Source organism: Pan troglodytes, chromosome 2 (assembly GCF_028858775.2).
Source record: "Pan troglodytes isolate AG18354 chromosome 2, NHGRI_mPanTro3-v2.0_pri, whole genome shotgun sequence".
Taxonomy (NCBI): Eukaryota; Metazoa; Chordata; class Mammalia; order Primates; family Hominidae; genus Pan; species Pan troglodytes.
Genome location: NC_086015.1, coordinates 55,117,585 through 55,129,585, shown reverse-complemented (window position 1 = coordinate 55,129,585; position 12,001 = coordinate 55,117,585). Strand labels below are relative to the sequence as shown.

The window sequence follows — 12,001 nt, the reverse complement described above, 5'->3', positions numbered from 1 at the left end:
CATCCATAGGGCACAGAAATCATTAGCTTTCTTTGTGGATGTGTGAGAAAGAGAAAGAAAAAGAGAGAATACTATTAATTTCTCTAGCCCCTCGTAATTTTTAGGGAATTTAAGTATACTGACAATGACAGACCAGAGAGCAGGGTAGAAAAAGAAAGTGATGTTAACAGTTACCAGAGACAAGGTATCAGCTCCTCTCTTATTTCTGCTGGAACTCACAGAAAACCTTTGTGAAAATGTTGGTTAGTGAGCTGGAGTCTATGTCCTGGACCAAGTTAAGACAGGCTAGACTATACGATGGGGCCTAGGGTCGAAGGACCAAGACTAAATTGCAGGTCTATTAGTGGACTGCCTAAATCCTGCAGATAAGCTCTAGCTGCATTACATACATAACCTCTTTTGCAGAGGGAAACAAAATTGTTTGCTTTAATAAAAAAGTGCTCGCCCATCATTTTAAAATAAAATTTATCTCCAGGGTCCCCTAAGATTTTCACAGAGGCAGATTATCTCATTTGGGTAGAATGCTTGACTCTCAGGGAGAGCCCTCTATTTCAATTATAGAAGCAACTGATTTTCAAGAAAAAGTTTAGTTTATGCAAGGTATCTTGAATGCTGAAAAAACTCCAAGAGAGTAAGAATGGGACTTTGGGCCAGGCACGGTGGCTCACGCCTGTAATCCCAACATTTTGGGAGGCCAAGGCAGGCAGATCACGAGGTCAGGAGTTCAAGATTAGCCTGGCAAACATGGTGAAACCCCATTTCTAATAAAAATACAAAAATTAGCTGGGCATGGTGGTGGGCACCTGTAATCCCAGCTGCTCGGGAGGCTGAGGCAGGAGAACAGCTTGAAACCGGAAGGCGGAGGTTACAGTGAGCTGAGATCGCATCACTGCACTCCAGTCTGGGCGAAAGAGCAAAACTCCGATCGGTGGCTGGCAAGATGGTCAAATAGGAACAGATCTGGTCTGCAGCTCCCAGCAAGATCAACGCAGAAGGCAGGTGATTTCTGCATTTCCAATTGAGGTACCCAGCTCATCTCATTGGGGCTGGTTAGACAGTGGGTATAGCCCATGGAGGGTGAGCTGAAGCAGGGTTGGGCGTTGGCTCACCAGGGAAGCACAAGGAGTCAGGGAACTCCCTCCCCTAGCCAAGGAAAGCCGTGACGGACTGTGCCATGAGGGACAGTGCACCCTGGCCCAGATACTACGCTTTCCCCACGGTCTTCGCAACTCATAGACCAGGAGATTCCCTCAGGTGCCTACGCCACCAGGGCCCTGGATTTCAAGCACAAAACTAGGCGGCCGTTTGGGCAGACACCAAGCTAGCTGCAGTGGCGCCTGGAGCGCCAGTGAGGTGAGACAGAACCGTTCACTCCCCTGGAAAGGGGGCTGAAGCCAGGGAGCCAAGTGGTCTAGCTCAGCAGATCCCACCCCCATGGAGCCCCGGAAGCTAAGATTCACAGACTTGAAATTCTCGCTACCAGCAGAGCACTCTGAATTCAACCTGGGATGCTGGAGCTTGGTAAGGGGAGGGCCAGCCACCATTACTGAGGCTTGAGTAGACAGTTTTCCTGTTACAATGTAAACAAAGCCACCTGGAAGTTCGAACTGGGTGGAGCCCACTGCAGCTCCTCAAAGCCTCTGTAGCCAGACTGCCTCTCTAGATTCCTCCACTCTGGGAAGGGCATCTATGAAAGAAACTCAGCAACCCCCGTCAGGGCCTTACAGAACAAACTCCCATCTCCCTGGGACAGAGCACCTGGGGGAAGGGGTGGCTGTGGGCACAGCTTCAGCAGACTTAAATGCTCCTGCCTGTGAATCTGAAGACAGCAACCGATCTCCCAGCACAGCGCTTGAGCTCTGCTGAGGGACAGACTGTCTCCTCAAGTGGGTCCCTGATCTATGTGCCTCCTGACTGGGAGACACCTCCCAGCAGGGGTCGACAGACACCTCATACAGGAGAGCTCTGGCTGGCATCTGGTGGGTGCCCCTCTGGGACGAAGCTTCCAGAGGAAGGAACATTGCTGTTCTGCAGCTTCCGCTGGTGATACCCAGGCAAACAGGGTCTAGAAAGGACCTCCTGCAAACTCCAGCAGACCTGGAAAGCTAACAAACAGAAAGAAATAGCATCAACGTCAACAAAAAGGATGTCCACACAGAAACCCTATCCGGAGGTCACCAACATCAAAGATCAAAGGTAGATAAATCCACGAAGATGAGGAAAACCCAGTGCAAAAAGGCTGAAAATTCCAAAAACCAGAACGCCTCTCCTCCAAAGGATCACAACTCCTCACCAGCAAGGCAACAAAACTGGATAGAGAATGAGTTTGGTGAATTGACAGAAGTAGGCTTCAGAAGGTGGGTAATAACAAACTCCTCCAAGCTAAAGGAGCATGTTCTAACCCAATGCAAGGAAGCTAAGAACCTTGAAAAAGGTTAGAGGAATTGCTAACTACAATAACCACTTTAGAGAAGAACATAAATGACCTGAAGGGGCAGAAAAACGCAGCACAGCTTCACTTCGTGAAGCATACACAAGTATCAATAGCCGAATTGATCAAGTGGAAGAAAGGATATCAGAGACTGAAGATCAACTTAATGAAATAAAGTGTGAAGAAAAGATTAGAGAAAAAAAAAAAAAAAAAGAAAAGGAATGAACAAAGCCTCCAAGAAATATGGGACTATGTGAAAAGACCAAACCTATGTTTGATTGGTGTACCTGAAAGTGATGGGGAGAATGGAACCAAGTTGGAAAACACTCTTCAGGATATTATGCAGGAGAACTTCCCCAACCTAGTAAGAAAGGCCAACATTCAAATTCAGGAAATATAGAGAACACCACAAAGATACTCCTCGAGAAGAGCAACCCCAAGACACAAGAGCAACCCCAAGACACATAATCGTCAGATTCACCAAGGTTGAGATGAAGAAAAAAATGTTAAAGGCAACCAGAGGAAAAGGTCGGGTTACCCACAAAGGGAAGCCCATCAGACTAACAGTGGATCTCTCTGCAGAAGCTTTACAAGCCAGAGAGCGTGGGGGCCAATAGTCAACATTTTTTTTTTTGCTAACCTTATTTATGTCACTTAAGGATTGACATTTGAAAAGAATGAGAGAATGAAGGGTGTTAGTTTAATGAGCATGAAATGTTTTATATGCTGTTATAAGAATTGAGAGAGCTTTTGAGTATTACCTTTCTCCACTAAAAGTTGGGTAAGATGGGGTGAAAAGCTTTAAAACAAATAACAGGTAAAATTAGATGAAGTAATCTGTACAACCAGAAGATAAAGATCAAATGTAAATGTTAAAAGGGCTGCATTTTGCACTAGACAATGCAAATTCCACCATCAAGTTGGTATTAAGAAACTGGGAGATTCTGGATTCTGGTGTTGTCAGTTCCAGGCTTTTTTAATACCCCAAGGAGGGCTGTGGTTGAAGCTCTAGTCAACATTCTTAAAGAATTTTCAACCCAGAATTTTATATCCAGCCACACTAAGCTTCATAAGCAAAAGAGAAATAAAATCCTTTACAGACAAGCAATTGCTGAGAGATTTTGTCACCACCAAGCCTGCCTTACAAGGGCTCCTGAAGGAAGCACTAAATATGGAAAGGAAAAACCAGTATCAGCCACTGCAAAAACATACCAAATTGTAAAGACCATCCACACTATGAAGAAACTGTATCAACTAATGGGCAAAATAACCAGCTAGCATCATAATGACAGGATCAAATTCACACATAACAATGTTAACCTTAAATGTAAACAGGCTAAATGATCCAATTAAAAGACACAGACTGGTAAATTGGATAAAGAGTCAAGACCCAGCAGGAGACCATTCTCACATGCAAAGACACACATAGGCTCAAAAGAAAGGTATGGAGGAATATTTACTAAGCAAATAGAAAGTAAAAAAAAAAAAAAAAGCAGGAGTTGAAATCCTAGTCTCTTATAAAACAGACTTTAAGCCAACAAAGATCAAAAAAGACAAAGAAGGGCATTACATAATGGTAAAGGGATCAATACAACAAGAAGAGCTAACTATCCTAAATATATATGCACCCAATACAGGAGCACCCAGATTCATAAAGCAAGTTCTTAGAGACCTACAAAGAGACTTAGACTCCCACACAATAATAGTGGGAGATATCTAAAATCTATGCCCTAACATCACAATTAAAAGAACTAGTAAAGCAAGACCAAGCAAATTCAAAACCAAGCAGAAGACAAGACATAACTAAGATCAGGACAGAATTGAAAGAGATAGAGACACGAAAAACTCTTCAAAAAAATCAATGAATCCAGGAGTTCATTTTTTTGTAAAGATCAACAAAATAGACCTCTAGCCAGACTAATAAAGAAGAAAAGAGAAAAATGAAATAGACACAATAAAAAATGATAAAGGGGATATCACCACTTATTGCACAAAAATACAAACTACCATCAGAGAATACTATAAATATCTCTACACAAATAAACTAGGAAAATATAGAAAAAATGCATAAATTCCTGGACACACACCTCCCAAGACTAAACGCAGAAGAAGTTGAATCCCTAAACAGACCAACAACAAGTTCTGAAATGGAGGCAGTAATTAGTAGCCTACCAACCAAAATAAGCCCAGGACCAGAGAGATTCACAGCCGAATTCTACCACAGACACAAAGAGGAGCTGGTACCATTCCTTTTGAAACTATTCCAATTAACAGAAAAAGAGGGAATCATCCCTAAGTCATTTTATGAGGCCAGCATCATCCTGATACCAAAACCTGGCAGAGACACAACAAAAAAGAAAATTTCGGGCCAATATCCCTGATGAACATCGATGCAAAAATCTTCAATAAAATACTGGCAAAACCAACTCCAGCAGCATATCAAAAAGCTTATCCACCACGATCAAGTTGGCTTCATCCCTGGGAGGCAAGGCTGGTTCAACATATGCATATCAATAAACGTAATCCATCACATAAACAGAACCAATGACAAAAACCACATGTTTATCTCAATAGATGCAGAAAAGGCCTTCGATAAAATTAAACACTGCTTCATGCTAAAAACTCTGAACAAACTAGGTATTGATGTAACATATCTCAAAATAGTAAGAGCTATTTATGACAAACCCAGAGCCAGTATCATACTGAATGGGCAAAAGCTGGAAGCATTCCCTTTGAAAACTGGCACAAGACAAGGATGCCCTCTCACCACTCCTATTCAACATAGTATTAGAAGTTCTGGCCAGAGCAATCAGGCAAGAGAAAGAAATAAAGGAAAGAGAGGAAGTCAAATTGTCTCTGTTTGCAGATGACATGATTGTAAATTTAGAAAACCCCATCATCTCAGCCCAAAATCTCCTTAAGCTGATAAGTAACTTCAGCAAAGTCTCAGGATACAAAATCAATGTGCAAACATCACAAGCATTCCTATACACCAATAATAGGTGAGCAGAGAGCAAAATCACGAGTGAACTCCAATTCACAATTGCTACAAAGACAATAAAATACCTAGGAATACAACTTACAAGGGATGTGAAGGACCTCTGCATGGAGAACTACAAACCACTGCTCAAGGAAATCAGAGAGGACACAAACAAATGGAAAAACATTCCATTTGCTCATGGATGGGAAGAATCAATATAATGAAAATGGCCATACTGCCTGAAGTAATTTATAGATTCAATGCTATCCCCATCAAGCTACTACTGACTTTCTTCATAGAATTAGAAAAAACTACTTTAAATTTCATATGGAACCAAAAAAGAGCCTGCATAGCCAAGACAATCCTAAGCAAAAAGAACCAAGCCAGAGGCATCATGCTATCTGACTTCAAACTATACTACAAGGCTACGGTAACCAAAACATCGTGTTACTGGTACCAAAACGGATATATAGGCCAATGGAACAGAAGAGAGGCCTCAGAAATAACACCACACATCTACAACCATCTGATCTTTGACAAACTTAACACAAACAAGCAATGGGGAAATGATTCCCTATTTAATAAATGGTGTCGGGAAAACTGGCTAGCCATATGCAGAAAACTGCAACGGAACCCGTTCCTTACACCTTATACAAAAATTAACTCAAGATGGATTAAATTGCTGCCTGTTCTTTCGTCTGGAAGCTTTGTCCCAGAGGGGCAACTGCCAGATGCCAGCCAGAGCTCTCTTGTATAAGGTGTCTGTAGGCCCTTACAGGGAGGTGTCTCCCAGTCAGGATATATGGGGGTCAGGGACCCACTTGAGGAGGCAGTCTGACCCTTAGTAGAGCTCAAATGCTGTGCTAGGAGGTCCGCTGCTCTCTTCAGAGCCATCAGGCAGGGAAACTAAAGTCTGCTGAAGCTGCGCCCACAGCTGCTCCTTCCCCCAGGTGCTCTGTCCCAGGGAGATGGGGGTTTTATCTATAAGTCCCTGACTGGGGCTGCTGCCTTTTTTTCAGAGATGCCCTGCCCAGAGAGGAGAAATCTGGCAGTCTGGCCACAGCAGCCTTACTGAGCTGCAGTGGGCTCTGCCCAGTTCAAACTTCCCAGCGGCTTTGTTTACACCGTGAGCATAAAACCACCTACTCAAGCCTCAGTAATGGCAGATGTCCCTCCCCCAACCAAGCTCGAGTGTCCCAGGTCGATCTCAGTCTGCTGCTGTGCTGGCAGTGAGAATTTCAAGCCAGTGAATCTTTTAGTTTGCTGGGCTCCATGGGGGTGGGACCTGCCAAACCAGACCACTTGGCTCCCTGGCTGCAGCACCCCTTTCCAGGGGAGTGAACAGTTCTGTATCACTGGCGTTCCAGGTGCCAATGGGTTATGGAGAAAAAAAAACTCCTGCAGCTAGTTTGGTGCCTGCTCAAACAGCTACCCAGTTTTGTGCTTGAAACCCAGGTCTCTGGTGTGTTAGGCACCAGAGGGAATCTCCTGGTCTGCGGGTTGCAAAGACCATGGCACAAGCGCACTATCTGGGCCAGAGTGCACAGTTCGTCAGGCTCAGTACCTCATGGCTCCCCTTGGGTAGGGGAGAAAATTCCCCAACCCCTTGCACTTCCCAGGTGAGGCAATGCGCCACCCTGCTTCGGCTTGCCCTCCATGGGCTGCACCCACTGTCCAACCAGTCCCAGTGAGATGAACCGGGTACCTCGGCTGAAATGCAGAAATCACCCGCCTTCTGCATCAATCTTGCTGGGAGCTGCAGACCAGAGCTGTTCCTATTCAGCCATCTTGCCAACAATCCATCTTTTTTTTTTTTTTTTTTTTTTTGAGACCAAGTCTCACACTGTCAGCTGGGCTATGGTGCAGTGGCGCAATCCCGGCTCAGTGCAACCTCCGCCTCCCGGGTTGAAGTGATTTTCCTGCCTCAGCCTCCTGAATAGCTGGGCTTACAGGAGCCCGCCACCACGCCCAGCTAATTTTTTGTATTTTTGGTAGAGATGGGGTTTCACTATGTTGGTCAGGCTGGTCTCAAACTCCTGACTTCGTGATTCGCCCTCCTCGGCCTCCCAAAGTGGTGGGATTACAGTCGTGAGCCATTGCTCCTGGGCCACAATAATGGAATAGTTTTATCTGTTTCATATATTGGACTTTTTCATAAAATGTAGCTTGAAGAAAGGATTTTTACACACACATACACACTCTCACACACACAAATAAAGTTTACAAACATCTGGATAGTAGGAAAAGAAGAGCAGCCAGAATCTATATCCACACAGCCCTGGCCTGTAGTCTTGCCTACATGCAACAGTTTTAGCTTTCATCAATACCACTACTACCTTCTCTACAATAACTTTCCCAAGGGCACATACTAGGAGCCATTGGTGATAAGGAAAATTCACATGTCTTGATCAATGGGTGCATCATTTTATTCCTATGCCAAAGTAAAGCATAGTGTATTAATATTTTTGTCAAGATCAGAGGCACTGTGGGGCATATAAATTAACTGTTTTTCTTTTGCATTCTGTTATAACTTCCATTTCTAATTTTCCCACATGTAATATATAATTGGAAAAGTGAAAAATCTGCTTTCGAATTTTAAGTACTAAAGCAAGTAAAAGCCATAAAGCACTCCTAACACAAGAAGTTCCCAAGCAATATAAAAGAAACTCAGAAGATGCTCTCCTTTCATGGGCTGCCCAGACAAGACACCATCAGCCCCCTTTTTCTGCAAACCCTCTCTTCCACATGCAGCAAGCCAAGGCCCAGGGCTTCCTGCACTCTGGAGCTGTGTGTCTCTGCTGCATTTGTTTGGTTCTATGTTTCTCCTATGCCTTTTCTGTGGTATTAAATAGATGCATCCTTTTCTCTCTGTGAGGTGGTGATAGCCAAGACTCGATTTTGACCTTCTATGTGGAAAAAGTCATAAAAAAGGCAGCCACCCATGGTATGGTTTACGTGACTTAAGGGCACACAGGGAATTGGGGCCAAAACTCCTAGCTAATGAGATGAGGTTACTTTATCTTGTTTTGCCTCTTCTGTGCATCTGTCTTCTCTGATGGCCAGAGATGCCTATGACCCATACCATCCTAACATAGAACCTCACCAGAATTTCCAGTGACTCTCACCTGATCTGCTTGCCTTCCCTCATGTCATATAAGGAAAAGAAGACATCGGTATCTTCCCCAATAGTATTGTAAGTGAAACTCTTCAGGCTGAGGAAGAAGTGATGTGGCACTGGCATCCGACATGTTTCCCCATGACGTGGGCGCATTGTATCTACCTAATGAGGAAGAAAAAAACCCAGTGATTTTTATTTTAGTTATTTTTTATATTGATCATTAAAAAGTAGAAACTAAATTACAAACTCTTTTCACACTACTGAAGGAGATTATTTGAGAAACTGAAGATGTTTTCTCTGCTTGTAGGGGATGCTGCATCAACAGACTTGGGTTGAGGTGGGCAAGCAAGCAGCTGGGAGGAGTAAACAGTGAAGAAATATAGGGACAGTAATTCCAACTTACAAGTAAACTAAAAATCTCTACCAGGTGACAAATATCTTAATTCTCCAGGAAACCATTTTCTTTTTCCTTTTTTCTTTTTTTTTTTTTTTTTTTTTGAGACAGAGTCTCACTCTGTCACCCTGACTGGAGTGCAGTAGCATGATCTCGGCTCACTGCACTCTACGCCCAGGTTCAAGCAATTCTCCTCCCTCAGCCTCCTGAGTAGCTGGGATTACAGGCACCCACCATCATGCCCAGCTAATTTTTTTATTTTTAGTAGAGACAGGTTTCACCATGTTGACCAGGCTGGTCTCAAACTCCTGACTTCAGGTGATCCACCTGCCTTGGCCTCCCAACGTGCTGGGATTACAGGCATGAGCCACCGCACCCAGCCCGGAAAACCATTTTCAAAGTCATTTTAAAGAAATGCCATTATGACCCCAATGCGCTTGATTTACACTGTTACCTCGTAATAGTTACCATTCTAAATAACATTTTTATTTTCTCCCAGACTGATTCATTTTAGTTTCAGTCTGCTTTAATTGTGCTTATGCAAATCTGCACAGTAGAAGTAGAGTCTGGCCAAAACTGTTTAGAGGTCAAAGCTCCTCAGATAAAGACACCACACAGTCAAGAAGTCAGTGGTGTCTGTCATTTCCTGGTGTATTCATATGTTGTAATCTCTTAACAGAAAAAGTTGAGGGGAAAGGCTGGAAGACCCAGGAAAGCCGCTTACCTGGGATGTGCTTTGCTGTACACTCTGCCGGCTAGATAAATGCTATGGAAAGAAGGAAAGAAAAATAAACTCTACCGGGAAAGAAACTAAATTTTATTAAGAACTTTCTATATGCTGGGCAGTCTGCTATGCCTTTTATATTCATGATCTCATTTAATTCTGATAACTTTGTAAAATAAGTGTTATTCGTATTTGGTGGAGACAACTAAGGCTTAGAGTATGGATGTAATTTGCTGAAGGTCACATAGCAAGAAAGTGGCAAAATCCAGATTCAAACCTGAGCCCTTCCAGATCTGACTAACAGACAAGTCACAAGTCGGTGCCTGGTACTAAATTTTTGCTTTGCCACTGTCCTCTCCATATACTGTACCACTTTCTGAGCTGCCTGATCCAGCTTCTTCAGACTTTCCACAATGATGCCTTTAACAATAAAGGGCTCCCTCCCAAACACTTCCCCATGCTGTTCCTTTACTGCTGGCTGGCTGGCTGAAATGAGAAGAAGCAGATTATAATTCAAGCTTTGCCACTCAAAGACTGTGAAATTTCAGACAAATCCCTTAATCTCTCCAGAAGACATTTTCCTGAACATAAAATTCAGATAAGAGCCTGTATTATCTTCCTTACAAAGTTATTGTGAAGCTCAAATTACATGAGCATCACTATGATATAGAAGTTAGGGACCTAAGTGCAGAAGTGAGGATCCTAGGTTTTCAATTTTTAAAAAATGTTTAAATTGATACATAATATTTTAAAATATTTATGAAGTACATATGATATTTTGATACATGCATACAATGTATAATTATCAAATCAGGGTATTTAGAATATTCATTGCCTCAAACATTTATCATTTCTTTCTGTTGGGAACATTTCAAATCTTCTCTTCTAGCTACTTTGAAATGTAGAATAAATTACTGTTAACTACACTCACCCCACTGTGCTATCAAACACGAGAACTTATTCCTTCTAACTAGATGTTTGTACTTGCTGAGCAACCTCTCTTCAACCCCACCACCCCACCATTCTCAACCTTTGGTAACCACTTTTTTATTCCCTATCTCCAAGAGATGCACATTTTTTTGTTTTTGTTTTTGTTTTTTAGCTACTACATATGAGAGAACATGAGATATTTGTCTTTCTGTGCCCGGCTTATTTCATTTAACATATTGACCTCTAGTTCCATCCATGCTGCTACAAATGACAGGATTTCATTCTTTTTATGGCAGAATAGTATTCCATTGTGCATATATGCCACATTTTCTTCATCCTTTCATCTGTTAACAAACACTTAGATTAATTCTATATCTTGGCTATTGTGAACAGTGCTGCAATAAACACAAGGGTGCTGGTGTCTCATTTATATACTGATTTTTCTTTCTTTTTGATAAATATCCAGTAGTAGGACTGCTGGATCAAATGGTGGTTCTGTTTTGTTTTTTGGGAAGTCTCATACTGTTTTCCATAGTGGCTGTACTAATTTACATTCCCACCAACAGTGTATAAGAGTTCTAAGTATATCAGTATATCAGTTCTAAGAGATTTTTAGTAGTCTTTAGGTTTTTCTATATATAAGATTATATCATCTACAAAGAGGAACAATTTGACTTCTACCTTTCCAATTTAAATGCCTTTTATTTCTTTCTCTTGCTTGATTGCTCTGGCTAGGACTTCAAGTACTATGTTGAATAGGAGAATTAAAAGTGGGTATCTTTGTCTTGTTCCAGTCTTAGAGGAAAGTATTTCAGCTTTTCCTCATTCAGTATGATGTCAGCTGTGGATGTGTCATATACAGCTTTTATGCTGAGGTATTTTCCTTCCATGTCTAACTTGTTGAGAGTTTTTAACAGGAAAAGATGTTAAATTTTATCAAATGCTTTTTCTGTGACTATTGAGATGATCATATTGTTTTTGTCCTTCATTCTGTCAATGTGATGTATCACACTGATTGATTTGCACATGTTGAACCACACTTGCATCACTGGGATAAATTCCATTTGATTATGGTTTATAATCTTTTTGACATGTTGTTGGATTCAATTTGCTAGTATTTTGCTGAGGATTTTTGTGTCTGTATTTATTGTGTTAGTAAAGGATACTGGCCCATCTTTTTTTTCTTGTGTCCTTGTCTGACTTACTATCAGTGTAATGTGTAATGCTGGTCTCGTAGAATGAGTTAGGATGAATTCTCTCTGCCTCAATTTTTTGGAACAGTTTGAGAAGAGCTTGTGTTAGTTCTTCCTTATAAGTTTGGTAGAATTCAGCAGTAGAGCCATACAGTTCTGGGGTTTTCTTTGCTGAATGACTTTTTATTACTGATTTGATCTCTTTTCTTGTTACTGGTCTATTCAAGCATT

The 12,001-nt window shown here is 42.0% G+C and overlaps 1 protein-coding gene across 12 annotated transcripts in view; it reads right to left on the bottom strand.

Moving 5' to 3' along the window:
• Positions 1-12,001, bottom strand: part of DOCK3 (dedicator of cytokinesis 3) — a 711,354-nt gene that overhangs the window by 288,117 nt on the left and 411,236 nt on the right. For all 12 annotated transcript variants that reach the window (XM_016941175.4, XM_016941180.3, XM_054681895.2 and 9 more), the window contains exons 8-9: positions 9,648-9,689; positions 8,537-8,691 (exon numbers count right to left, since the gene is read on the bottom strand). In XM_016941175.4, coding sequence (XP_016796664.1) covers positions 8,537-8,691; positions 9,648-9,689 — 197 coding nt within the window. The remainder of the gene's footprint in view (positions 1-8,536; positions 8,692-9,647; positions 9,690-12,001) is intronic.